Below are 27,854 nucleotides of genomic sequence, written 5' to 3' on the forward strand. Positions count from 1 at the left end.
AGATGAAAACCACAGTCTAATATGGTTTCTCATCTCTACATAAAAATCTGTCTAATTTATAATAATATTAACACAGTATTCTGCAGCAGAAATATGTTAGTTTAAAAATATAATTAGAAATCCTAAAAAATATTAAAATTCTAACATTTTATATTTCCGAATAGGTACTTTTTATCGGATTCCTTTCATTTAGTTCTGATTTCATCATATAATGTGGAATTCTAAAGATCGTCATCTGTTTCCCAAACCCACCATATTTTCTTGCTACTCTCTGTGCTTTCAAAATGGCATATAATATTTATATTTGAAACTTCGAAAGCAGTATTTTGGCTTTCAGGATTGAAGAGCAGTGCTTTATTTAGTTCCATGTTTTTGATGCTACTTGTTTCTGAAAATATTCACGGTCATTCCCTCAGCTTGTGTATTTGTGATGAAATAGTTGATAACTTCTTTATGTGAGGTTTGTTCCAAGCAAAGTTAAGGTCACAATGCATAATTCATTGGTTTTTAGTGTATCCACAAAGTTGCACAGCAGTTACTACTACCTAATATGAGAATATTTTCACCCCAAAAGAAACCCCATAAAATTTTTTTCTCTTTATTTGTTGGCAGCCAGTTTTTGAAACAAAAGTCACATCATTAACTTCCAAATTTAATTTGATCTGGGGAAAATGCTATGGGATCATATAATTACCAAATAATTGTTCTTTTTAAACTGATATTTCGAACAATTCACAGTTCTGTATTGCCCAGATGAAAAGTAAAAATTGAGCCACTTTCTAAAAGCTTAGTGTTCATTTGAATCATACATTCAGGTATTTCTTAACATCAGAGAGCTATTGTTTTTAATTTTTTGACACGTTGTCCAGTGGACAGCTTATAATTACTTACTGTGGTTAGAAGAGGAATTTCAAATTGATAATACAAGTTTTAGACTATGTATTTAAAGTCCAGTGTCAGGAAAGAAACTCTCCCTGCCTCTCACTTACCCCCACAAAGATTATTTGCTAATGTTGGAATTATTTTTTAAACCATTTACCAAAGCTCTACCAGAATTTATTTTGTTAAATCATTGGTGCTTTGTATTTTTACAGTCATTGCTGCTTCTAGCTTACCTCATAAGGAATGGATCAGAGCGTGTTGTTACAAGTGCCAGAGAACACATTTATGATTTGCGATCCCTGGAAAATTACCACTTTGTAGGTGAGCAATAGAAAAACCTTATAAGCAAATTAAAACAGTAGTTGGAGTTGTCAGTCACCTGAACCAGCTTAGAAGCTTCTCTGCTCTAATTAGAATGTGACTATTGCTGGTTGTGTGACGAGTGCAGAATCCAAGACGTGGGGCCCTAGAGTATTAATTAGTGAAGACAAGAACTTGCAGAAAAGACTGGCTAATAACAACAGAACCAACACAACATGAGTGTTCGGGTTTATATTAAAATATGCACTGGAGACTGGTCCCCTGTGGTGTCCATAAAGAAATAGCTTTAATCATATGGGAAGAAAAGGTTAGAGCTCCAAAACACACACATCTGTTTGAAGCTGGGTTTTTTTTTCCTCCCACCAAATAATATTTACTGTGCAAAGGCAGCAAGGCTAGAGTGTGTTTTGAATGTGAACGAGGATACAGAATAAACCACATTTCATTTTGTAGTGTACCCCAATTGAAAGCACTTTAAAAATTCAGTTTTTCAGCTACACTAAATTCTGGTAATTAGTATTTCCAAACTTGTATTGGGGAAACCAAAGCATTTGAGTATATTTTAGTCATTAAAATGTTAAAGTGGATCTTCTGTTGTTGTTGTTGTTAAAATAATGTATAAAAAGAAAACATTTATGGATATAAGTCTTTTTCCTATGGTCATCATTAGTAATGCTTTTTTAGTAGATCCTTCATTGATCTTGCATAGCACCAATATCTGTAGTCCTTGTTAATTCATCTTACAAGCCAGAATTGCATCCCAAGACTTAGAATTGCTGATGAGAAAATGACAAAATTCAATAGCACTATTTGCCTCTTTTTGTTAATTTTAATTATTGAAGTTGGTTTTTTAATGTTGAAATTTTCATGTCTGTTTTTTGTGTTAAAGGGTTTGATACTTATTAATTGATTATTTAAGGTTTTGTTTCTCCCTTACCATACTCACAGATGAGCATGGCAAGGATCAAGGTATAAACATTCGCCAGAAGGTGAAAGAATTGGTTGAATTTGCCCAGGATGACGACAGGCTTCGTGAGGAGCGAAAGAAAGCAAAGAAGAACAAAGACAAATATGTTGGGGTTTCCTCAGACAGTGTTGGAGGATTCAGATATAGTGAGTATCAAAGACAAACTGGCACCTAAGCATTCATTTAGCTTCCTGGGTGTATTTTAAGAATCACTGAAATACAAAAGATCAAAATACCTCCCCCCTCCCCGAAATAGAATACTAAAGGATATGAAATACTTGTTTTGGCTCCTATTATATGGATATTAGGAATCTTCTATTTTTTACTTTTGTGGGTTCAAGAATATGATTTTAACCATTGGTCGTTAATTAAATGACTAAATTTTAAATTGACACAGAGAATAAAACAGATATATACCCTTCCCTCTTGGAATTACCATTTTTAAAAAGAAAAAAGGATTTCTCTACCTTACCATTTAGAGCATTAAAAATACAAAGTTTGAAGAGCTTCATCTTCCCCATTTGAAACAAATTAGCTCTATTTTGGGCCAAAAATAGTTAAGCTTCCTATAAGTTAGTTCTGCCTCAGTCTCTTCCCTTAATTAAGCAATACTTTAATTTGACATAGAAAAAGGTGAGCGTACCATCAGTTTTTCACCTAGGCCTATCACTTTATTGTTCCTTAACACATTTAAGAGCAGCTAGAACATTGATCGCTCATGTTTATTTTTAATGTACTAATATAGTTTCCCCAAAATAGATCACTAGGTACTTGAAACCGGCACAGAAAATAAGAACTCGCTGTTAACAGCATGTCCCTTTGGACTCATTCTGTCTTCTGTAAGTTCTGACCATCCCCTGGTCATTTTGTGTATACATAGACAGGCTTAGTGCTGTGTATACTTAGCCACAGATTGGGACTTCCCAGCTCCCCCCATCCATATCTGAGTTTTTTTATATTTAGATTACACTGGGATCTCAGAATTCCTGCACTGGAACCGTGTAAAAATTTTCTATTTCTTACCTTGTGATTATCTACAAAATAATATCTTTGCTCCTTTGCTTCTTTGCTCTCAAAGAAAAAATACTGTACTTAATTATTAAAGGATGTTTTTAACAGGAAAATTCCTTTCTTTTATGACTGAGCATCACAAAAAGTCAATTCTTGAATTGGGCAAAAATATTTCTCTTAAATCATGTAAATATGTTTTGGACTTTTTATTTGTTTAGGGGAGTAACAAGTTTTTGGATTATTTGCCTAAGTAGTTATTTTATTCTTTAGCTTTTTCAAAGTAGAGCAATTTAATGTGTTTTTGAGGAGAAATTGCTATTTGCAACTCATTTCCTCATTCTACTTGCTTGTAACCCTCTTTTTACCAGCACAATATGTAATTAGATAAATTTATAAAATTGAATAAGTTCTCAGACTCAGTCACTGTGAACTAATTACATCTGCATTAGAGGGAGAGTTGAAATCTTACGTATTTGCATCACATTCTTTTAAAATTATTTGTGATGTTATATATATTGTTCAAAGCCTTAACTAATCAACTTTAGCTGTTTTATGTCTTTTCATTTTGACCTTAGATGGTGTCTTGCCAGTAATCCGGTATCTTTGACACTCATTTAGTAGGATATCCATCACACTAATCAGTTTTGTTTTCATCTGCTTTCATTTTTCCTATAAATTTGTCTTTTCAAAGTCTAGTTTATCACATTTTCATTGAAATGTACATTCACATTATTGGAAAACCACTCATTTTTATAAAACCATCTGGTTAAAATTTTGTCTCTTTAAGGTGATGGTCACTTTCAGGTCTAGTGGACATACTTTAAAATCCTCTTATAAAAATTTTGGCTTTGCAGTTTTAGGCAGTTCTGCAAAATGGTTTTATTCGATCTCCAAAGGGCTTGCTAGCCACCAGAACTTGTTCACAAAAGTTCAACACAAAGGCTCAGCCACCTTTTGATTATTTTGTTATTTCTCATTGCACTTTCCCTTTTCTCTCCACCCTGCCTTAGTTTTCATTGTTTTCTTCTTTTTAACCTCATCTGATTTCTCTCTGTACCTTCTACTCTTGTCTTTTTGATTGAGTTTGGATGTGGAAATGGAGAGGTTCTATTTAGTGCTTAGAATGCCTCTCTCCTTTAGGCTGCCAGGGTCAAGGTCTAAAACAAATTTTGACATTTTGGGGTTTTTGTTTACTGCCATGATCTATTCTTTTCATTCTCCCAAATTCACACACAGTCTCCCTAGGTTTTGCCATCCCAGCATATGTTTAGACTTGGTGTTTAAATAGATCATCACTATTCTGAACTGCTTGAGCATATTTCATGATTCTAGTCTGTGTAGTTTGGTGTGTCAGGTGATTAGAATATTCTTCTCTTTTTATAATAATTCAAAGATGCTTTCCCATGCCGTGAAATCCATTGAGTTATTTTTCTAGTTTGACACTTAAAGAATGACAGTTATTTTCAGCATATTTACAGCATATCGGGACATGTAACATTCAGAGTGCTGTCTCCTTCAGTAGGTGTTTTTAGAGACTATTGCTGTCTAATACTTTCCTAATAATTGAAGAACCATTAAGACATAGGAATGAAATATAATGCATTATGTGACTTTTGTAAAAACAAAAAGATTTCCATTTCTCTGTGGCTTATATAGCCTGTGTTGTTTTTTGTGTTTTCCTCTACTCTTTTAAGAACTTCCTTATATGCTGTGCTGTGCATTTAAGGTAGTGTAAGTTTTCATAAACAAAAGCTTTTGAATCTGCATTCCTGCCACTTAATGACTGGCACTACATGCTGTGCCTTGCTGTAATTGTGTTGATTCAGCACTGTGGGAGCTTTCTGTTTTCCTTTGAAAACTATTTTATTATGAGGAAAAGCTTCAGAAATAAGGACTGTAGACACCTTTTGAATTTAATGTCCTTAGAGTTGCTTTTCTTTTTAATGCTTTATATAGGTGAAAGATACGATCCTGAACCCAAATCAAAATGGGATGAAGAGTGGGATAAAAACAAGAGTGCTTTTCCATTCAGTGATAAATTAGGTGAACTGAGTGATAAAATTGGAAGCACAATTGATGACACCATCAGCAAGTTCCGGAGGAAAGATAGGGAAGACTCTCCAGAAAGATGCAGGTATTAACACTTTGTCTCCTGGGTGTCTTGGAAAGGGTGCTAAATTTATGCAGCTGGGCTTTTGTTTATCTGAAGTTCAGCTTTTCTTTTTTCTTAATAGATTTTCTTTTATAGAGCAGTTTTAGGTTCACAGAAAAATTGTACATAAAGTAACAGAGTTACCCTGTTAACTCCCCAATTTGTGCATGGGCGTGTGCGCACACACACACACACACACACACACAATTTCTCCTGTTACATCTTGCATTAGTGTAGTACATTTATTAACAATTGAAAGCCAATATTGATATACTGTTCTTCACTAAAATTTGTTGTTCGCATTAGGGTTCACTGTGTCGTGCAGTTGAGAAATGCATAATATCCACCATTATAGAACCATACAGGATAGTTGCACTGCCCTAAAAATGCCCTGTATAAAAATATGGAATGATTCATGAATTTGCATGTCATCCCTGCACAGGGGCCATGCTAATCTTCTCTGTATTGCTCCAACTTTAGTGCATTTGCTGCTGATGTGAGCACTCTGCAACTGTTTTTAAGATGCTAGGTCAAACATTATTTGTAATTAGTATTGATACACTTTCCATGTTGTCTGTGTCCATTTATTTCTAAAGTTGATCACATTTTCTATATGTTTTTATTCAGGCTATTTATTGAAAAAAATTTTTTTTTCCAGTAAGAACTTTCATGGCTCATTTTGCATTTGGGCATCAGATCACCCAGCCATCTAAGTTACTGCTGAGGGGTAATGAAGTTTATTAATAATAAACTTAATTAAATAAGTTTAAACAAAAGTTAAAGGGTTTGAAATTTAACTCTTTCTATGACATTTTATTATGATTTCATGCCAGTGTTAACAGGAAAAAATAATCCAAATGAATTTTAACGCTAAAATGTTTTCAAGTGTAGATCTATGTTTTCATAAACTGTGTTTTCTAATGGTAGGGCTTTGTGTTTTGTTTTATGTAGAACAATACTTTGAACTTCTCAGCATTCACTTTTTGTTCTTACCTACCAATATTAGCTATAAACTATAAAAAGTTAAAAGGGTTTATATATATATATATACATATATATATATATATAGCATTTCATTTGCAAGGCAAGTTTTACAAGTTCTTTGTCATTTGTGCCTCAGAGTATTTCTCTTAGATAGGCTAGATCAAGAATTTTACCCTTACTTTTAGAAGTAAAACCTGGTGCCTAATCAGGCTGTGTGGAACTTTCCTAAAGTAATAGTAGTTAGTGATGGAGCTTTTCCTTCAAGTGAGTTCTTAATAATAAGTACCATCTCTCTCTTTTTTTTTTTCCTTAAAAAATCTTAATAGTTCAGATTTAGGGGTCACTAAAAAGTAAAAATAAAAATATAATTTTGAAACAATTTTAAAATACCTGTTTAGTGTCTTCGGTATGTTTCTGTATTTATTAAATTTCTCAAATGCCTGTCTTTTTCAAGACTTTCTGGAATATGATCTTTGAAGAACCAGAATTTACTTTTCATACTTTAAATATATCTATTTTACAACTACATTTTTAGCTCTTTTATATTAAAGAGTATGTATGTTATAATAATAAACACTAAACTGGGAAACTGTGCCTTCTCAAATATTCTGTGAGTATTCTATTTTTTCTCTCATTATTGTTCTCATGGCCTGTGTATTTACATTTTTAGTTTGGTTTAAAACACATAGTGGCCATATAATCTGTTGCTATTTCCTGAAGAGATTTGGAGATCAGGTAGGTAGGCTGGTTAGAGATCTGTGTACATTCTTGTGTTGTTCCTTTGCCCTACGACCCTCAGTTTTTCTTTCTTTGCTTTGTCTTTTTCCCCCCCCCCATTTCTCCCTTGTTTTTTTTGTTTTTTGGTTTTTTTTTTAATGTTACCTCTACAACAGGTTCTGCTAGAGTTCCTAAATCTTTACCTAGAGTATTCGGGTTTAAAAGTAAAAATATAGTGTGTATTATTCATCATAGTAACTGAAGAACACACCAGGGAATTTACATCTTTGAGTATTTGTGAAAAAAGAGTAGACTTTTAGACAAAGTTGCATGTGACCTCTGGCATCTTACCAAAATGTCAGGCTTATTATTAGTTCATTATTAGATTCAGGAATTCTTGAACACTGATCAGATCTGAAGCTTCCATTTCATTGTATGCTAGTCAGTTTTATATTCTCAACGTATAAAGAAATTATCTTGCACTGAAAGCAAATTGGACATCAGAAAGGTAAGAAATTTTAGTTTTACTTATAGGGCTGTTGGTGGGAATCTTTAGGTCATCTGTTGCTGAGAAATTGGTAAGAGACAAGGACTTCTGAACACTTAATTGGAACTTGTAGATTCCCTGAAATGCTTATAGATAAAAGTACATTTAACCCTTTTGCTCTATGTGAGACGTTCTTCTTTTTTTTTTTTTAATTTTTTATTGTTATGTTAATCACCATGTATTACATCATTAGTTTTTGATGTAGTGTTCCATGATTCAGTGTTTGTGCATAACACCCGGTGCTCCATGCAGAATGTGCCCTCTTTAATACCCATCACCAGGCTAACCCATCCCCCTACCCTCCTCCCCTCTAGAACCCTCAGTTTGTTTTTCAGAGTCCATCGTGAGACGTTCTTCTTGATCCTTGATTTATAGAGGTTCCAAATTGATATTTAAGTAGAAATTGCTGTAGATTTGTCTGGGATAAATTAGTATAGTTTTAAGGAGAATTTTAATTGTTTTATTTCAGAATATTTATAAATTAAACCATCTACTCTAAAATTAAGTAATACAAGCACTGGAACATATTTCAGGTAATTTCTCTCTGTCCTGCTTGCACCAGAAAAAAACCTCAATGCTTTTATTACTGAAGGACAAATTAGTGCTGATGTTTTAAATTCATGGCATATGAAAAACACAGTTTTATTATTATGTATGTTTTTCTTTTGCCCTGTTAAAAAAGGGAAAAAATTTTGAGTATGCTAAAAAAGGAATTATTTCAAAATATTTTAAATATGCTTTTTCCTGTAAAGCAATTAGTAAGGTATAAGTTTGTTCTCCTTATACTGTAGTAAAATAGAGCACTATTGTTGTAAAGTGCAATACTTCATATTTTTTTGCATTTACAGGTGAGCATTTAGTCATTTGAATTTAGTTAGGATAGTGTTGAAATTTCAGTGTCCACTGAAATTGTAATATTTTACTATGTATTTGTATGAGTATATGAGTCAGTGACAGAATTGTTATTTAAATGGGACTGTAGTTTGCACACGGTCCATTTCAAGAAAATGGTCATCAAATGCAGATGTTTGAGCTCACAGGACCTCATCAGTTGATTCTGATATTTTATTTTTTAATTAAGCTTTAAATCTATAATACATAAAACCTTGAATTACTTCAGACTTTTTTTATTTGTACACATTTATGTAAATATGTTTTTGTAGCAGTGTTTTAGACTTACCTAGGGAATTGAGCAGGTTCCCATTTCGCCTCCCGAACACATACATATCATTATTCAGATAGCTTAGATAACATTCTCTTGATCCCTGTCAAATAGTCGGAGTATGGAATTTTGGAGTTACTGCATTTGAAATTCTTTAGCTCAAATCACTGAGGGCTCCATTTTAAAATAATCCCTAGTCTTATTATTTTGCTTCATTTTTAATATCTTTTAGTGACAGTGATGAGGAAAAGAAAGCAAGAAGAGGCAGATCTCCCAAAGGTGAATTCAAAGATGAAGAGGAGACTGTGACGACAAAGCATATCCATATCACACAGGCCACAGAGACCACCACAACCAGACACAAGCGCACAGCAAATCCTTCTAAAACCATTGATCTTGGAGCAGCAGCACATTACACAGGGGACAAAGCAAGTCCAGATCAGAATGCTTCAACTCATACACCTCAGTCTTCACTTAAGGTGGGAAAGGCATGAGTTTACACACTATACACAATGTTATTCTTATAGATTACTTCTAGAATTACTGCAATAGGCTTGGGCATTCCTAGGCAATCATATTAATTATAGATCGTCTGACCTGTATTACTCAGAGTCATTAATAATAAGAAATCTCTTTGGGGAAGAAACCTGTCCAATTGCTGCATGATTGTGTATGCACTTTCTATGAAAGTAGAAATGACACTTTGGGTTCGTTTGGGAACAGTGGCGAATCAGAATATAGTGCATTTGTTTCTTTCTAGACACCATCACTGGTTGCCAAACACAATGAGATTCACTAAGGAAAAGAGAAGATTATTTAGAAGTTGTAAGAAATGACAGAAGAGGACCAGCTAGATATATAGGGGAAATAGTCTTATTTTTATATAGAGATGTTGCCTATGAAGGGAGGCTTATTTGCCTCACTACTGATCAGTAGCAGCACTACTACCTTCTTCATTTGTTTTTTATTCACCCACCAAAATGAAATCCACCTACTAGATAACCTGGCCACAAGCTAGTGTTTTGTCAGTCTCCCCCACTAGTGTTTACCCAGCTTGTGTCTTTGCATCAGAAGTAGCAAAAAGCTAGGGAAAACATTTTTCTAATGTATCCTGCAGATTGTAGTTAACTCTAAAGCTAGTCATACTTAGTGGCAAGAACAGGTTCTCTGTCAAGTTTTGCCAAATATCTTCCGTGTATAATTGCACCCATCTTTTTAGTTTTGATGAAAACCTCAATTAAAACTCAACTTTAGTTGTAGTTAAAGAGGGGAAATGGCTTTGTTAGTTCTTTGTTGTCTTAGATTTCCCCTGCTATACATATAGTTAGCTTACTGATGGCTGTGCAGGATCTGGTAGATAGTCATAATTAAAACCTGAATACATATGGCTGTTTTAAGGAGAATTCATGTCACGTTGCACAAGGAAAATCACCCAAACTATATAACTTTTTTTAACAATAAGTTAAAACTTTTGTATGTTAAAAGATTTTAAATAGTAATTTGTAATATAGCCTAAATACATGTCACTCTGCCATAAATATTTTACATTGATAGTGTAAGCTTTGTGATTTTTTTTTTTTTAAACTACAAAAATAATGTCTAGAAGGCCAGAGTTTTTGGAAAGTTACTCAACTGTTTGGATCTCTTTCAATCTCAAAGCCTTTTTGAATCAGCATATAGTGTTTTAATCTTCAAGGCCTAAAATAACATGCCTACGAACTTAGTGTTTCCCTGTTGCCTAGCAATTTGTTGTAATTATCATATATGTATTGAACATATAGGACATTTGCATCAAGGTACTTAGGACTATAGGGAAGAGAAAAATCATGAACTCCAGCCCACATTTTAGTTTGGGAACTAAATGTGAACCAATTAGATGTGAAGTTATATCAAACAACATAGAATGACTTTGGTATACAAATAGTAATCCAAGAATCCTGGAATCATAAAATCATAGAATTTTAGAGCTGGTTAGGATCTTGGTCTCTAATCCAATGGATCTCAGACCTTATGCTTTGGAATTCTCCAGGGAACTTTGTCAGCCTATATAGGCCAAGATCCCACCCTGGGCAGGTGTGACTCAATGTTGTGATGGGCTGGGGCATAAGTATTTTTTAGTTCTTCTCAAATGATTCTGATATATAGCATTAAGATTTGAGTGGGGGGGGCACCTGGGTGGCTCAGTCGTAAAGCTGCTGCCTTTGGCTCAGGTCATGATCCCAGGATCCTGGGATCGAGCCCCGCATCGGGCTCCCTGCTCAGCGGGAAGCCTGCTTCTCCCTCTCCCACTCCCCCTGCTTGTGTTCCCTCTCTCGCTGTCTGTCTCTCTGTCAAATAAATAAATAAAATCTTTAAAAAAAAAGATTTGAGTGGGAACTGGAAGGTATGTTTTCCAGAGTGAAATGCAGTAGGAAAAGAAATGAGTTAGGGAAAACAGTAGATGATGTTAGGGATTTTACAGTGCTAGGGATAGAATTACTTAAAAATAACTATCTCTGCATAAGACTTCAAGGTCACTTCTCTTCTTTCAGAAAACTAAATGTACCCTTATTAAGATGTTATGGGTATTTGTGTCTAAGTTGAGAATCAGAGATGACTAGAGCAGGTTTAAGAAAATAGTAGAAATTTGTTTTCTAACCTTATTTAAAGGTCTGTGTGTGTTTTCAGACTTCAGTGCCTAGCAGCAAGTCATCTGGTGACCTTGTTGATCTGTTTGATGGCACCAGCCAGTCGACAGGTAAGCTTCCACATTGACTTTTTTCTTTTCAGTAACCTTGATTTCAGAGTAACTTTTCAAAATGCCAAATAAAGGATAGAATGAAAAATTTTTTTGCATTGCATTTATTTTTAATGTGAAATTAGTGAGCTTTGAGCATTATTTGGGAAAAATTGTTTAATTGCCTAAAGTAAAGAGGAGTGCTTAAATATTTGACCAATAATTCAGTAATATCTCTCTTCTTAATCTCTTAGTGCTGAATGGGGTCCTTTGCTTTCTCTATAAGCAAAAATGTACTGCTCTGCCCATTTTACTGTCTTTCCTTAAATCTTAATTCTGGCTCTCAACATCAGCTATAGTAGAATTCATTTAAACTTTTTACTAATTATTTAACAAGTACTTATTGAACCAGACAGTGGTCTGTGTGCTTGAGGTATAATGCTTAGTGAAACAAAGGTCTTGCCCTCATGGGAAGGTCAGGTGGAAGAAGTAATCTTTAATCAAAGAGTCCCATATAGTTACCTAGTTACAAACATGCTAAGAGCTTTGGAGGAAAGGGGCATTCTATGAAAGCACGTAACCTACCTGACATATTTTAAGGAGGCCATAGCAAAACAGTAGTCTCTTTACCAAGATTTTCTTAGAGATAGGATTAATTATTTCTTCAGTTAGATTTTCAGTATATGCCAGATTTGATTTGAGTAATTTCCTATATATTGTTTTCAAGAAAATTGGCATTTTAGGTTGCATTTGATGATTATGGAGTTCTAATAAAGTCCTATGCTACAAGTCAAAACAGCTTAAGAAACAGAGCTTCTGTTTAAAGATGATCTTTCCCAACCTGTTTAAAGTTTATTTCACATTAAAACGTAGATGGTAAGACTGGTGTATAAGTAATGTACAAGGTAAATCTATTGTTCCTCAACGTGTATAGTGATTTTTCAAAAGTGAATTGGTTTAAAAATTTACATTAGTGCTTAAATGGAAGCCTGTGGTTTTCATTGATAGTTTAGTACATGTAATTAATAGAAAGTCTTCTGTTATTTTCTTCTTCTCCTTGCCCACTATTATAAAATTCTTGGACTGGGATTGAATTTCATGGGGCATCTGGTTCAACCAAGTTTCTGAGCTTCTTCAGTTCCTGTTCCCTTTTTTCTATAACTCTTTAACTGTTCCTAAAATTATTCTGTAAACTCTATTGAACTGTCATGCCCAAGGTTACAAACAACTACATTAGTTTAACAATTTATGGTGGTGTCTTTTTGTATGTTTAAGATCTTAGCTGTAGAGGCATCTGGGTGGCCCCGTCGGTTAGGCGTCTACCTTCAGCTCAGGTCATGCTCTGTGGGTCCTGGGATTAAGCCCCACATCAATCCCTGCGGAGCAGGGAGCCCGCTTCTCCCTCTCCCTCTACTGCTGCGCCCCCTGGTTGTGCTCTCTCTCTCTCTCTGTCAAACAAATAAATCTTTAAAAAATAAATAAAAATAAAATCTTAACTGTAGTATTAACAGTTAGTGTGTAGTCATATAATACAGACACAGTGTCACAGAATTTCAACTATTTTGGACTTCCTGGCATGAAATATTAAGGAGCCCCTTTCATGCATCTGTGGAAAGTTTTAATGGAGCAATCAGAGAAGAATTAACTAGGAAGGTCAGATGAGTGATGTAATTTTTTTCTTAAGTGATACCAAGATTGATTTGAACAGAGAGAATTATTAAATAACCAACATGCTTCCTTTGCTTGGCAAGAAACCGTTGAGTGCTTTTTCTTCAGTGCGGACAGTTAGATTGACTAATTAAATAGAAGTAGCAATTAATATTAATACAGTAATTGAGACAAAGTCTGAATGAAATCTGAGAAGTTTCTTGCCTTAATGTTTTATCATAATATTCTCTAAAAACAAACTGAATACAGTTTGTCTACATCAGAATTATTTTTTAAAGTTCTTTTCTATTTGAAACAGTATGCTTACCCAGTTTGTGTAAAAGCCCCTCCAGTCATGACATAATTTGTTACCCCAAATCTCTATTTAAATACTTCAGTAAGATATTTTAAATTGACTTGAACAGTGGAAAAACTATTGGATATTAAATCTCCAGCATCTACACATGAAAAAGTCTGAGAATCTACATATTAAGCATTGCTATTTGGCATACCATTTGGGTGTCATTTACCAGATGTGCCTATATTTATAATATTACCATCATGCAAGTAATATGGGCATGAACTGTAAACCTAAGCAGATAAGGCGGCCTCTGTACCTCTCACCAGATAAATACCTCCTCTGAGAATATGCTCAGATTTTTTTTTTTTAATATGTTACAACATCCTTTTGTTAACATCTTCAAAAGTATGTGTGGCAAAATCATTGAAGAATATCTACCAAGTTTTAAAATATACATGTGAAATCCATTCACCAACAATCCATCACCACAATGGTGATACTCTTTTAAAATCTGCACTCTAAGGATATTTTGGTGGCTTTTACATATAGTACATTTCTAAGTAAACATTTCTAAAAATGAATTTTACAGTATTTAGAAAATAGGCCAGTTAAAACTAGAATGCCAAAAACATCCCATTTCATTTTTTTACTGTATCTCACCTTTGTAAAAGGCCACATGGTCTCCTTTGTTCCTTTCTAATTAAGGAATTTAGGTCTTGATCGACATACTATTCCATAAGTTATCTCTAGTACAATAAATGAGGTTGAAGAGAAAATACACTTTAGTCAGTACAAATAGAGGGCCGTTACGTGACTTGCAATATGTTTTGAATTCTTTTTTTTTTTTTTAGTTTAAAAATTGTTTTAAAGATTAAGGTATGTCAAATCCAAAATGTTGATTGCATTTGTATTTGAACCTGTTGCCTTGTACCCAGTAATCACAAAAATCAGTTGAGGATATTTACGTGAATATGAACCATATTCTTACATATTCAGTATACTGACTTATATGTTAAAATTTCCATGGGGTTGTCTCTAATTTAAGCCAAGTTTACTAAAAATAAAATTTTTTTAACATACTCTCTTCACTTAAAGTCATGCATGCTCATTTTAGAAATTTGACGGAAAACAAGTGATTCACCATGACGTGGTTGCATAATAATTTGAGTGAATACTCTTTTTTTAAGTACACTTTCTATATATTCAGTCAATATATTAAGCATTTATTACATGGCAGATTTTTTTCAGGCTTTTGATAAGGCTTTTTTCTGTGAACTGCTTTTCACCCAAGTTCTCATGACCATTTCCCTATGATCGTTGGTATTCTTTTACAAACTTGTAATTGCTTTATATCTTAACAGTGTATGGATATACTGTAATTTATTTAACCAGATAGTCTCTTATTTTTTGGGTATTAGGTTTTGTTTTGTTTTTTTCCGAATTTTTCTCTATTACAGTAGTGGAGTAGCATCTTTCAAAACCATCCAGTTTGGTAAGGAGAAAATAGTATTTCATTTTATTTTACATTCGTTTGATGCCTGAGTTTGAATACTTTTCATGTTCTTATAGGCCAGTTGTAACTTATCTTTCCATGTTCCTTTGTCCATTTCTTTTAGTGGGGGTATTTATCCTTAGTGTTTTATATGTAAACTTCACATATATATGTATATATATTAATCTTTGTCATACGTTTATTTTTTTTGCATTGTCAGTTCTTTTTATATTTACTAGAATTATTGCACAAGTTTTTTATAAGGTAATCTAGATTAAATTCTTTGAAGTTTAGCACTGTCAGTTCAGCTATATTTTTCCTGTTCACAGTATTGCTTTGGAAAATACATGTTCCCAGCTGGTGATTGTAAATAACCTCCTTGCTATCCTGAAAAGGCAGATGGAAATGGTTCATTTATAATGACAGCTCTCATGTGGGAATCTTGAAGGATAGCGCTTGTGAAATTTAGCAATCTTCCACATGCAGCAATTTTTGGTACACTTTATTTAAATTCCCTTAGATAGAAGTTATCTGAGAAAATGCTTCAGTATAGAAAATTTCTGTTGAATTTAAGGCATTGGTATGAATATCATCACACATATAGGTAAGGTTAGTCCCTCCTAGGAGAGAGAAACTTTTCCTAAAAGAAATAAAGAGATTCTAAATTACTGAGATAGTTTGAGACCGTTTTCAAAGATCATATTGTGTAAAACCCAAGGAGTAGCATAATCTGTGGCACCTCAAAAGATTAGAGAAAATTTAAGTCCTTTTCAAGAAAAGGTGGCTTCTATTTGTAAAATATCATGTGGGTTTCCATTCTTTACTTGCAGTATTCTTAAATTGGTTATGTTGAAATCAAACTCCCTATAGTATGGGTGGAGAGGTATAATATTTGCTGTAGATAAGTTATGAATACAATATAACTTCAGTTCAGATGTGAGAAGGTAAAGCAATGGAGTAACGAAGTTAGGTAATTATCTAAAATAGTAAATCAGGATATGACAAAAATAAAATATCTTGTTTGAAGTTATGATCCTGTAGTATTCAAGTGCCTTTTTCTACATCATGCACTTTCTTTGTAGCCCAGACTGGATAAGATTTGAAAATCCCTAACTTGTTTAGCATAATAAATTACATATTGATGTCTATTCACTGCTGGATGAAGCAAATTAAAATAATCCCCAATTTTCAAATCCCTTAATGTTGTAGCAAATGATTAACTGTCATTCTGTTACCTAACAGTATACTTTGATCAATATTTTTAACATGAAGCAACAATACAGAAGACAAATTTATGAATATAAAGCAGCAACTATTTGCAACGTTCGTGTCCCTGCTAGTTTTTATTAATATATGTGCTTGTTTATATAGTTTAAAAATATAGCTCATTGATCTCTTACGCCCCTCACCACATTTTTTCATGATTTTGTATCTTTAAAGAAGAGAAAAACAAATCACTGTGATGTTATTCTTTGGATAAAGTGAAAGTAGCCAGATGAACTGTAGTGTTGGTAGGAATTGAGAACCTTGGCCTTGGTGGGAGTTAGTTCATTGTGAGTGAGGATATATGTGAATATGTGCATCTGTAATGAGGTAAAGAAATGAGAAATTTGTTATGCTTGCTGATAGTTGACTACAGTAAATGTGCATTAAAAAGAAATACCAAGTACACATGTACCAGAAACTGATTTGTTCCTTTTATTACTGCTGGCCATTTATTAAGAAGGGAAGATGGTTCTAGTTTAATTAACCCAGTTGAGTGTAGCAGATGGGGCAGAATGTCTTGCAGCGATAAGACAATTCAGAAATGGCACCAGATGTTGGAATCTGTCCCTGGTGGTATTTGAGTGCAGCCCAGATGTTCCAGTCCCACCTGGCTAGTTTCTAAGCACTGCAGGCTAAGCAGCTGTGATGTAACCTATATAATGTTCGCATAACACTAAAAGCACCATAATTGAACTGCTGCTCTAAACTTCTAAGGTTGTGACTCTTAAAAGGTGAAATCTTTAAGGACAAAGAAAAATAAGGACAGCTATTTAAGGTTTTAGATCCTTTGGCCATTGCTATTTCGTTGATAACTGAATTGGACAGAAATGGAATATTAAAATTTAGTATAATATTGTTCAAATTGTAGGTAAAAGTAAATATTCTTATCCATGTAGTGTTTACAAATAAAAATTTGTATGAGAATGTGCTGTTACGCGCACAGAGATTGATTTGCAGCCTTTGGATCTCACCTCTTTAAAAACACCAATCTAGAAGTAGCAAAAACCTATTATTTTTTCATGTATTAAAAATGTAATTATCTGCCTGTTCATGGAGTAGACAATAGAAAACAAGTAGTCCACCAAAATAATTGAATTCATTTTTCCCTATGTAGCTATTAAAACTGATATTTATGCAAATCAACCTCAAAATTTTTTCCCTTTTTATTTATAAAAAACTACAAACCTATAGAAAATTTGCCACATTTTTTTTATAAAAATTTTTTTAAAGATTTTACTTATTTATTTGACAGAGACATAGCGAGAGAGGGGAACACGAGCAGAGGGAGTGGGAGAGGGAGAAGCAGGCTTCCTATGGAGCAGGGAGTCTGATGTGGGGCTCGATCCCAGGACCCTGGGATCATGACCTGAGCCGAAGGCAGATGCTTAATGACTGAGCCACCCAGGTGCCCCAGAAAATTTGCCACATTTTCTTTATCTCTCTCTCTCTAGATCGTTTTTATTGTTTTACTGTGTACCATTTGTTTATTGTGTACCATTTGAGAGAAAATTGGAAATACCAGGACATTTTGCCCCCAAAATACTTAAGCATATATCTTCTTAAAACAGGGACATTCTCCTTTATAATCACAATATAATTATCATACCTGGTATATTTAACATTTAAACAGTATTGTCTAATATATAGACCGTTTTCAGATTTCCCTGATGTCTCGATTATGTCATTTCAGAATAGCACTTTTTTAAAAAATCCAGAATCCAGTCAAGGATCATGCATTTCATTTACTTGTCATGTTTCTTGAGGCTCCTTTAATCTGTAGCAGGCCCCGTGTTTTGTCTTTTATGATGTTGACATTTTCTGAAGAGTCTTGAGTTGTTTTGCAAAATGTCCCTCAATTTGTAATTTGATTCATTCCTCATGATTACATTCAGGTTAAATATTTTTGGCTGGAATTCTTGACACAGGTGATGATCTCCTTTTCAGTCCCTTGCCATTAAAGGGCCCACGATTATTGTTTTGTCTGATTATTAGTGGCATTAAATTTGATCAGTTGTTTAGGTTTGATATCCATTCAGTTTCTCCATTGTAAAAGTAGCTTCATTCCTTTGTATTTACTAAGTAATATGTGGGGTGATGTTTGGTGATTATGTGAATATCTTACTCCCTAGCAACATTTTACCCAGGTTTTAGCATCCACCAAAGATTCTTTTTTTTTTTAATTTTTATTGTTATGTTAATCACCATACATTACATCATTAGTTTTTGATGTAGTTTTCCATGATTCATTGTTTGTGCATAACACCCAGTGCTCCATGCAGAATGTGCTCTCTTTAATACCCATCACCAGGCTAACCCATCCCCCCACCCTCCTCCCCTCTAGAACCCTCAGTTTGTTTTTCAGAGTCCATCGTCTCTCGTGGTTCATCTCCCCCTCCGACTTACTCCCCTTCATTCTTCCCCTCCTGCTATCTTCTTTTTCTTTTTTCTTAACATATGTTGCATTATTTGTTTCAGAGGTACAGATCTGTGATTCAACAGCCTTGCACAATTCACAGCGCTCACCATAGCACATACCCTCCCCAATGTCTATCACCCAGCCACCCCATCCTTCCCACACACCAAAGATTCTTATAAAGAGCCTAATCAACCGGATAAAACACAGGTCCACACTGTGTTCAGGCAGTGTAAGTGAGGAATAACTTAACCACAAGTGTAGTGTCAATTACTTACAGGATAAAGCACTGAAGAATGTAAGAGTTTGTGGTAGCTTAAAAGGAACATGGGATGTGAAAACCTAGATCAACAAACTAGCTTCTATGATGGGTCTGGAGCCTCTGATATTAGGTAATTTTTAAATGTGGTGCTAAAATGGCTTCCTGAAATTGCTATCTGTTGTTCTGTGGTTTTAACAGTTTAACTTTTCTTCATGCTTAATTTCTAGGAGGATCAGCTGATTTATTTGGAGGATTTGCTGACTTTGGCTCAGCTGCTGCATCAGGCAGTTTCCCTTCCCAAGGTATGATACAATGTGATTGGCCAGAAATATAGGGGCAGTGTAAAGGTTATCAAGACCAAACAATTCCCTTCTCTACCAAATAAGCTTCTTTTTGGTGTTTTACTCCGTGTAGTATTTATAATTCCTAAATCCTAAAGAATTTATTCACAAAGGTATTTTGTTGGGTCAGTGTCTTAAATATGCCAAATGAATTAGTTTAGTTGCAAACTACTCAGGCAGGCACACCTAAATAAAATTGCCCTTTTTATAAGTGACTCTTGTTTAGCTTTTTTTGTGGGGGGGAAACAGCATGGTGGGGAGTGTGAATAAGTATAATTTCAATTTAGCAGGAAGAATATTATGGTTTATGTTTAGCTTATATGATACGATCCCAAGGACATTGGGATTGGGCAGACTATCTTAATAAAACTCATTTCTTTGTAATTTAGATATATATTAAGAGCATTTCTATAAAATATTACGGAACTTCATTTTGACACATCCTTAAATAGTGAGCAGTTGAACCTCAGGCAAAACTTCCCTCCATGTTAGATTAGAAATTTTAAAATGCCCTCGATTTATTATGGTGATCATTTTGTAGTATATTACAGATACCAAATCTTTATGTTATGTACTTGGAACTAACAATATAGGTTTAAACATCAGGGATTGAGGTGAAGCATTTATCTTTTTTTCCCTTTCTTTATGAATATTTTTACCTTACTGCCTCTGCCATCTAGTATGGTAGCTGTTTAACTTTGGGAAAGCTGGTGAGCCTCTAACTTTCTAAAATCAGGAACACCATTTGACATGGTTCTTTATAAGAATATAAGGTAATGTCTATAGAAGTGTATAGAATAGAGACTAAGTTTGTTATTAAGTGTCCTTTAAGTTGTAAAGGAGTTGGCTGTAGTATTTTTTGGTATAAATCTTGTCACTCTGAAGTTTGAGAGATAAGATGAAAATTTAGTTATAAATTTTAAACATGAGGTGAGGCAGGGAGAAAAGGTGTAATTTAGCTGAATTAGTCTTACTCATTTCAAGTAGAATTATTGCCATTAGACTAATTGAATTAAAATTTGTATTTAGTAAACTGATTTAGTTCTGTGAGGATTTAGGAAGAAAGATACATAGGCTTTAATCATCTGGGGTTATTTTGATAGCCTACTTGTATAAATTCTGAGTATTTCCCAGTAACAAATTGTGGAGTGATTAACTTCATTTTAGAAGTGTGGTTATGTCTTCTAAGGGTTAATAACTTACTTTAGGCAAATCAAATGGAAGATAAACATTGCCCTTAATTTCACACACTGCCTGTGTAATTCTCAGAGTTTTTATGTATATAAAGTTGCCTACTTTGCAAATAATTCGAATATCTTAATGTTGCTAAGTGATACATCTCTTCATCTGTATGCGTGTGATTAATATAACCTGATCACCATTACGCAAGGGGCTGAAACTGTTGCAACTATGATTAATCATTTCTGAACAATATATGCCCCACTAGAAATCTCTTCCTCCTATGATTAATCATCTCAGATAAGGTTTTCAGATGGAGCAACACATATTGCCCCAGTTTCCATTCTTACTCTGTTTCATAGATCAAGCATATAGGAAATGAGCATAAAGTTTACCTTCATCCTTCAAGTCTTAAATTAGTTTAAATTGTTTAATATATAGAACTAATTGTAAAACTCTTAAATCAGTCTTTTTTGTAAAGATAAAAGACATGTTTTAGTAAAACCCTGAGGTAATGAATATTAGCCCAGTTCTTGTATTAAATTGTTGGTAGAGCGTGGGTTTTCTAAGTGAATTATTTTCTTTTGAAGAGGCTCACATTTTAATATGGTAATAGAGAAATATAATTTTAAAGACTTAATGTTATTGTTCCTGTAGATATTTAGCATAATAAGACATAGTATTGGAGTGGTTGGTTACCTTTCAGGCTAGACAAAATGTATTTCCAAGTTGTAAGTGAACATGAAGTACAAAGAGATGGTGTTAATTAACTTGGAAATATATACTGTTCTCTTTCAGATGACAGTTTATGTGAGCTCTTTCTTCACCTTTGCTTTTTCAACTTCCATTAATTCATATTTATCTATTTGTCCCTTTCTCAAAGAAAGGTTTATTTACTTAGAGTCATGCATAGTCTATTTAAATAATTTTTTTGTTATCAGTTGCCTTTATATTTATTGTGTTCCAAATAGTATGTATACAGAATTTTAGAAGCTTGACCTACATTGTTTTATGGCATACCTAAAGGAAGGTGAATGTGGTGCCTTTGGTCCTCCTCTGCATTTTCACAATTAATCCATAGTAACAAGAATAAACCCTAAATGCACTTATATATTAAATTAATCCTCACACAAAAAAATATTTAATCTTCAGAACTTAGATTTTTTAGAAAGTGAGACACAGAGGGGCTATGTAGTTTTCCCAGGGTCACTCATCTAGTAAGGTACAAAAACCATGCTCTTATTAAACACTATAGTCCATTAATTACCAATTTTTATATAATGCATTAAATCTTAAACTTGTTATAATTATCTTTGTAATGATAAGAGTTCCCCCCTTTTTTAATATTAGCATTGAGTTCCCTTCTATACCCCGCTTTTTATTTAAATAAATAAATTGAACAGTCCGATTTGAGGCAAATACTGTACTAAGGTTATACCATGGCTATCTTGTGGCCCTTGTGTTGTCAATGAAAGCATGGCCAAAAGAGTAAGAACTTCTTACAGAAATTTACTAACCCTACTCTTAATTTTACTGAGTTTTTCTTTTCCATGCTTTTCTGTTTTGTTTCTTTCTGAATTTTATCTCATGAATTTGGGATTTTATTTACATGAGACCATATAAATCATAGTTTTATTTCTCTTTAAACCTTTCCAAGTAATGAATGGGTGAAATGAGTTGAATTTTCTGATTTTATTGAGTGTCTCCTCACTTGAGGATTCTCAGTCTCCCAGCAAAAAGTTTAACTAGTTAAGTTTTCTTGCTCTTCAGGGTCTTAGGCTAATTCATATTTGTTTAGCTCGCAGTATATTTGATGATATGCAAACATAGGATGAAGGAAAGTTTTGATTGTAATTTCTGTGTATCACCTCAGACCTGCTAAGAGGTGGATTTTACTTTATATGTGAATTTTTTTTTCCTTTGCCACCTTGTTAACATTTGTAGAATATTCATGAGAAAAATAATGTCCAGATGGAGATGGTACCTGCAGATGTTAATCTGGATGGACATAGATCAGCTCTAATTTGTTTCATTTCATAGATTGTTATTTTGGTCTGCGCATTTCAGAAAGTTTCTTTCCCTCACTGTTCCTTCTTAGTTACAGCAACAAGTGGGAATGGAGACTTTGGTGACTGGAGTGCCTTCAACCAAGCCCCATCAGGCCCTGGTGCCTCCAGTGGTGAGCTCTTTGGCAGTGCCTCACAGCCATCTGTAGAACTTGTCAGTGGCTCACAACCAGCTTTAGGCCCACCTCCAGCTGCCTCAAATTCTTCGGACCTATTTGATCTTATGGGCTCATCCCAGGCAACCATGACATCTTCCCAGAGTATGAATTTCTCTATGATGAGCACTAATACTGTAGGCCTGGGGTTGCCCATGTCAAGATCACAGGTAAGTTGTCTGCCTCCCTTGGAAACTTCGATTCCTAGTCTTTGAGACTCTGTAACTAATGTAATGGTAGACTATTGTGAGACAGAAAAAAAAAGCCATACATAGATTGTTTTTGCACACTGCATTTATCTTAGACTCTGTCCACTGGTAGTCATTTGGGTTCTAGAGAGCAAGGCCTTCTCACCCATCTTGTGGTCCATGCAAAGCCAAGCATGATGCGTTGCACAGAGAAGGTGCTTGCTAAAAATTTATTGAATTCATAAACAATTTGGTATTTAGTAGTTTAAAAAATCTATTTTTAATAAGGAATAGAGATAATTGCTTCACCCTGACCTATATTCACTTAGTAAAATCTTTAATCCTCAAAAAAATGTCATTGATTGCAAGTAGTCGTTACTAATATAGAAAATCATTCTCTAAGATGTTGAATACTCTTCCCTATTTTAGGCCTGCTCTACATTATGTAATTTTTATATAGGCTCTTCTGTCACCTCTCATTTTCATAAAGAAAAAGAACTAAATGGGAGTTTTTTACTTCACTTTTTTACAGTTAAATCTAAATTACCTAATACTAAGAATTCACACAAGCACAGAGTTAGAGTATATCTGTCTGAGTTGTACCAGGAACTTGCTGTTTTCGATTCAGGCAATTCAGAATATTTTTTATGATGCTAATTACTCATTTTAATGTGTAGATTCTCCTCTTTTGGGTATTAGGATGGAGGAAGAGAAGAAAGAAGCAGAAAGGTGATGTTCTATATAACCGAAGTTGGACCTAACATTAAGAAAAAGGACATGAAGGGCACACCAGTACCATTAAATTGAACTGTGCACCACTAAACAAGCCCAAACCACATTATTCTTTTGCGTTTCTTTCACATGGTCTAAACATAAAGCCAATCTACTTATTTGCAGTCTTAATTGCAGCTGTGTTGTAATTATTTACATTGGTACATTTTTAATTATTTTTCCTGTTTCTATTCCTTTTCCTTTTTTCTATCCTTTTCATAGTTATCTTTAGTAACTACGAGGCATCCCTGCTTCTTTCTCCTGAATTTCTCCTATCCTGAATTGGTCCACATATATCAAGTTCCACTAATGTTGCTCACTTTAGGCAATAGAAGTGTACATAGAGCAGGAAAATGTCAGAATTTATGCAGTATAATTTGCTGCTTTGATAGTTCTGCTTTTTATAGCATGAGAAATCATATCCTGAATTCCATCTTGTAATAATAAATTTCCACTTGTATATTTCCTTAAAGCTGTCCTAACCTGAAGTTGGTAGTTGCCGTGGGTGGGATGATGGCATCTAGACTTTGGGTGATGGGAGGGTAATTGTTCATATAAATATGTTGGTGGTTTTTGTGGTTTTTTTTTTTTAACCCCAAACATGATTTGGGATTCAGAGGAACCTTTTGGGTAAGCTAGTGATTCAGCTTAAAGAACAGCCTAGAACTTTTGTGGTTCTTTCTGGTTTCAGGAGTTTGTTACTAAGTCTAGTGTGTATCTGAAGTTATTGTGATTAAATTGCCATTTGATAACTTTTATAGAGCAAATGCTTAATTTTTAGAGCATTTTTCTATTTTCCAGCCTTTGCAAAATGTTAGCACAGTGCTGCAGAAGCCTAATCCTCTCTATAATCAGAATACAGATATGGTCCAGAAGCCAGTCAGCAAAACCCTGCCCTCTACTTGGTCTGACCCCAGTGTAAACATCAGCCTAGACAACTTACTACCTGGAATGCAGCCTTCCAAACCCCAGCAGCCATCGCTCAATACAATGATTCAACAGCAGAGTGAGTTACCACAAGACATCTTGCTTCTTTGTGCACTTGTAATCTTTACCCTGATGCCAGGACTAGTTCAGGCCATGAAATAAGAATACGTGATGCAGACCACACTGAAGGCAACTGTGTGATTGCTTAGGATTTTTTTCCTGTGATACTGGCATATTGGGTTACTTTGTTTTCTGCTCTTTGCGTGATGACATTGATTATATTTTGGTGAGTTTGGGGAATCTAATCACTAAAATGAAAATATTTGTTGTAGAAAATGTTTTATATCTAGGTAAATATGACCAGGAAACAAAGATCATCTTAACTCCATAATCCAGGAATAATCACCATTAATATTTTTTCTGTCTTTTCTAACCATGTTTTTAATATTTGAAATCATTCTGTTTATATTGTTTTGTTTCTTACAGTTGTCATTCTGCATTAAATTACCATTTTTCCTGTATTTAATATTGTGAGGGAAAAATGATTTTTTAAATATTTATAGTTATCCATTATATCAGTGTACAGTTTCTTTATCGTTGGTTATTTCCGTTGTTTCCAGCTCTTTGCTATTATAAATAACTCCATGATTTTATATAAATATTTGTACTTGAGATTTTTTTCCTTAATGTAATGTTCTAAAAATAGAGTGAATCAAAGGGTATGAAGTTTTTCAAGGCCTTTGATTCATAGTAGCTCCTGACCACTCGTTAGGTTGAATTCAACAATATATTTCATCAGAATGATTTTAAAGTGCCTCATGAAAAAAAAAATGGGCGCCTGGGTGGCTCAGTCAGTTAAGCATCTGACTTCGGCTCAGGTCATGATCCCGGGGTCCTGGGACGGAGCCCCACGTTGGTCACCATGCACAGCAGAGAGTCTGCTTCTCCCTCTCCCTCTTACCCCTCCCCTGCTTATGCTCTCGCTCACTCTCTCGGTCTCTCTCAAATGAATAAATAAAATCTTAAAAAATTAAAGTGCCTCATGTTTTCCCCCAGCCCACTCCTAACTATTTCTACATCTTTGGGAAACCAGAGTTAACAACCACAGAGTATTTTTCTAGAGCAAATAATGCGAGTTAATCGACTTTTCTTATAAAACCACTGTAAAGAATTTTATTAGGGCTTACAAATGTTGATGGTCAGAAAGATTGTATTATTATTCTGCTTGTTGAATCTAATGTAAAGTTGTTTGTCTCTTTTCTTCTGGTAGATATGCAACAGCCTATGAATGTGATGACCCAAAGTTTTGGAGCTGTGAACCTCAGTTCTCCATCAAATATAATTCCTGTCCGACCCCAAACTAACCCTTTGATGGGGGGACCCATGCCTATGAGCATGCCCAGTGTGATGACTGGCACCATGGGAATGGCCCCTCTTGGAAATACTCCAATGATGAACCAGAGCATGATGGGCATGAACATGAACATGGGGATGTCAACTGCTGGGATGGGCCTCACAGGCACAATGGGAATGGGCATGCCTAACTTAGCCATGACTTCTGGAACTGTGCAACCCAAGCAAGATGCCTTTGCAAATTTCGCCAACTTTAGCAAATGAGAGATTGTAAAGGAGCAGATTGAATGAAGGATTTTTAATGTTGAAGATAGGTGATGTTGGGATGGAAAATGCTAATCAACTCCCCTTTTATCAATTAATTAAAATAAACCTACATAAAGAACCAAAAAGGCTGTTTTATAAAATGAAGTATCTAGTATTTCAGATGGCCAGGCAAGGGCACTTCAGATAAGGCAGTCAAAATCATTTTTCCCAGTGAGAATAGACCACAAGTGGGGTATTGAGACCTTGAAAGCCTTTATAAATTGAAGAGCCCATTTTAACATCATGATTTGTGGGAAGACTGGAATAGGGCTGAGTAAATGTGTTTGAATCTCTAATTTTATACTTTTCTTTTCCTGAGGAACTTGATTTTTCTGTCCCTGAATCGCCTTGTCATAATTGGGTCTGTTCCTTTTACTACCACTCTTGAGTCCATAAATGAAATCATTAAAGTTGGATGATCAGTTTTTTATAAAAATATATATTTTTGTCCAAAAAAGGCATACATATGTGATTATGGCTAAATCAAAGGTAACTGGAATGTATATACTTTTGCTAATGTTCCAGCAACACTGCTATTACTATTATACTCTCCAAATTTTTATTGTAATGAAACTTCTTCAAGCAATTGGTGATAGCTATGTACTTTTCCCATATTTTCTGCTATAATTATCCTTTGCAGAACTAGGAAAAATATTTTTTTTCAGGACTGCTCTATGGTTTCCTTTAAAAGAAAAAAAAACCCTCCAGTATTTTTGTTTGTTTTTAGCAGTCATTATTTACAATTTGCAGTGGTTAACTTGGCAAGGCTCCCTTCCGTGTTTATCCCTGTAGCCACCACTTATCAGTCAGGAACAGTCAAAAGAGAAAAATATTTATTTTTATTTTTTTGGTGTCTTTTCAAAAAATTGAAAAGGTAAAAATTCATTAAAACTTTAAGTTAAATACAAATGTTAGAACTCAACAATGTTGGCTTTTAGATTTTATACAGTATTCGTTTTCTTTTGGTTTTGAGTGTATATACTATGGCATTAGCAATATGGTTCCAATAGAGAGGAGTTCTATATTAAAGGAGACCTGTAGCAGTCAAAGATTTTATTGATTTAATGGCAAATAAAGGAAATTAATTAAAATGTTTTCGTTTTCCTGCTGTAATTCTGCATTAAGCTCACATGAAAATCATGATTCTAGAGTTTGGAATGCAAAATTAATTGTTTTACCCTCAAGCTGGGAATATTTTTAAAAATAAATACTATAATATAGGTATCAAACTATTACTTCCCCACTTTGTGTTGAAATTTTTTTTATTAAATTGACAAAACTTTGTTTCCATTGTATTCATAATGTTCTGTTATACATAACATTAAAATGTTCATTAAAATCAATGTTGAACTGCTTTTTCTTTCATTCTGTTAGACATTTGAGACCGTTTGGGGAAAAAATAATTATAATTTGGGCAAAGTAATTTTTATAAATAATTTAAAATTATTTAATGACTTCTCTATTCTTTCCTCTCAGACTCTACTATTAGGAATTAAAAATGAAGCAGCAAAGATATCCTGACCCGCTCCATTCTTGCTAATGTTCCATCTACAACATTTCTAATTAGGCAGAAATTCATGTACTTCAGCTAAGTGGTAATGAAAAGTGATTCATTTGCTGAATAAGAGATGAGAGAGAGTGTAATTAGCTGACTGTGGTTTTTAATCTTTCAACAATTCAATGTGTTTAAATTAGTTTCAAAGAATAGGAGCTTTCAAGTGTTGTTAC

The 27,854-nt window shown here is 34.1% G+C and overlaps 1 protein-coding gene and 1 non-coding gene across 7 annotated transcripts in view; one reads left to right on the top strand and one right to left on the bottom strand.

Annotated features, from left to right (window-relative positions):
• Positions 1-27,469, top strand: part of CLINT1 (clathrin interactor 1) — a 58,874-nt gene extending 31,405 nt beyond the window's left edge. The window contains exons 4-13 of one of the 6 annotated variants that reach the window (XM_028106569.2): positions 1,095-1,203; positions 2,152-2,316; positions 5,138-5,315; positions 8,976-9,222; positions 11,411-11,480; positions 19,068-19,142; positions 22,459-22,751; positions 23,469-23,561; positions 24,342-24,546; positions 25,738-27,469. In XM_028106569.2, coding sequence (XP_027962370.1) covers positions 1,095-1,203; positions 2,152-2,316; positions 5,138-5,315; positions 8,976-9,222; positions 11,411-11,480; positions 19,068-19,142; positions 22,459-22,751; positions 23,469-23,561; positions 24,342-24,546; positions 25,738-26,084 — 1,782 coding nt within the window. In that variant the 3' untranslated portion in view covers positions 26,085-27,469. The remainder of the gene's footprint in view (positions 1-1,094; positions 1,204-2,151; positions 2,317-5,137; positions 5,316-8,975; positions 9,223-11,410; positions 11,481-19,067; positions 19,143-22,458; positions 22,752-23,468; positions 23,562-24,341; positions 24,547-25,737) is intronic. The other 5 variants (XM_028106571.2, XM_028106570.2, XM_028106572.2 and 2 more) reach the window with 5 other exon arrangements.
• On the bottom strand, positions 5,731-5,837 carry LOC114211999 (U6 spliceosomal RNA). Its single transcript, XR_003609875.1, has one exon. It is a non-coding gene; the product is annotated as a U6 spliceosomal RNA (small nuclear RNA).
• Positions 27,470-27,854: the final 385 nt, after the last annotated feature.

The sequence above is a fragment of the Eumetopias jubatus genome, unplaced genomic scaffold (assembly GCF_037043125.1).
Source record: "Eumetopias jubatus isolate StellerSeaLion01/CBP00866 unplaced genomic scaffold, mEumJub1_p1.0 scaffold_5, whole genome shotgun sequence".
Classification (NCBI taxonomy): domain Eukaryota; kingdom Metazoa; phylum Chordata; class Mammalia; order Carnivora; family Otariidae; genus Eumetopias; species Eumetopias jubatus.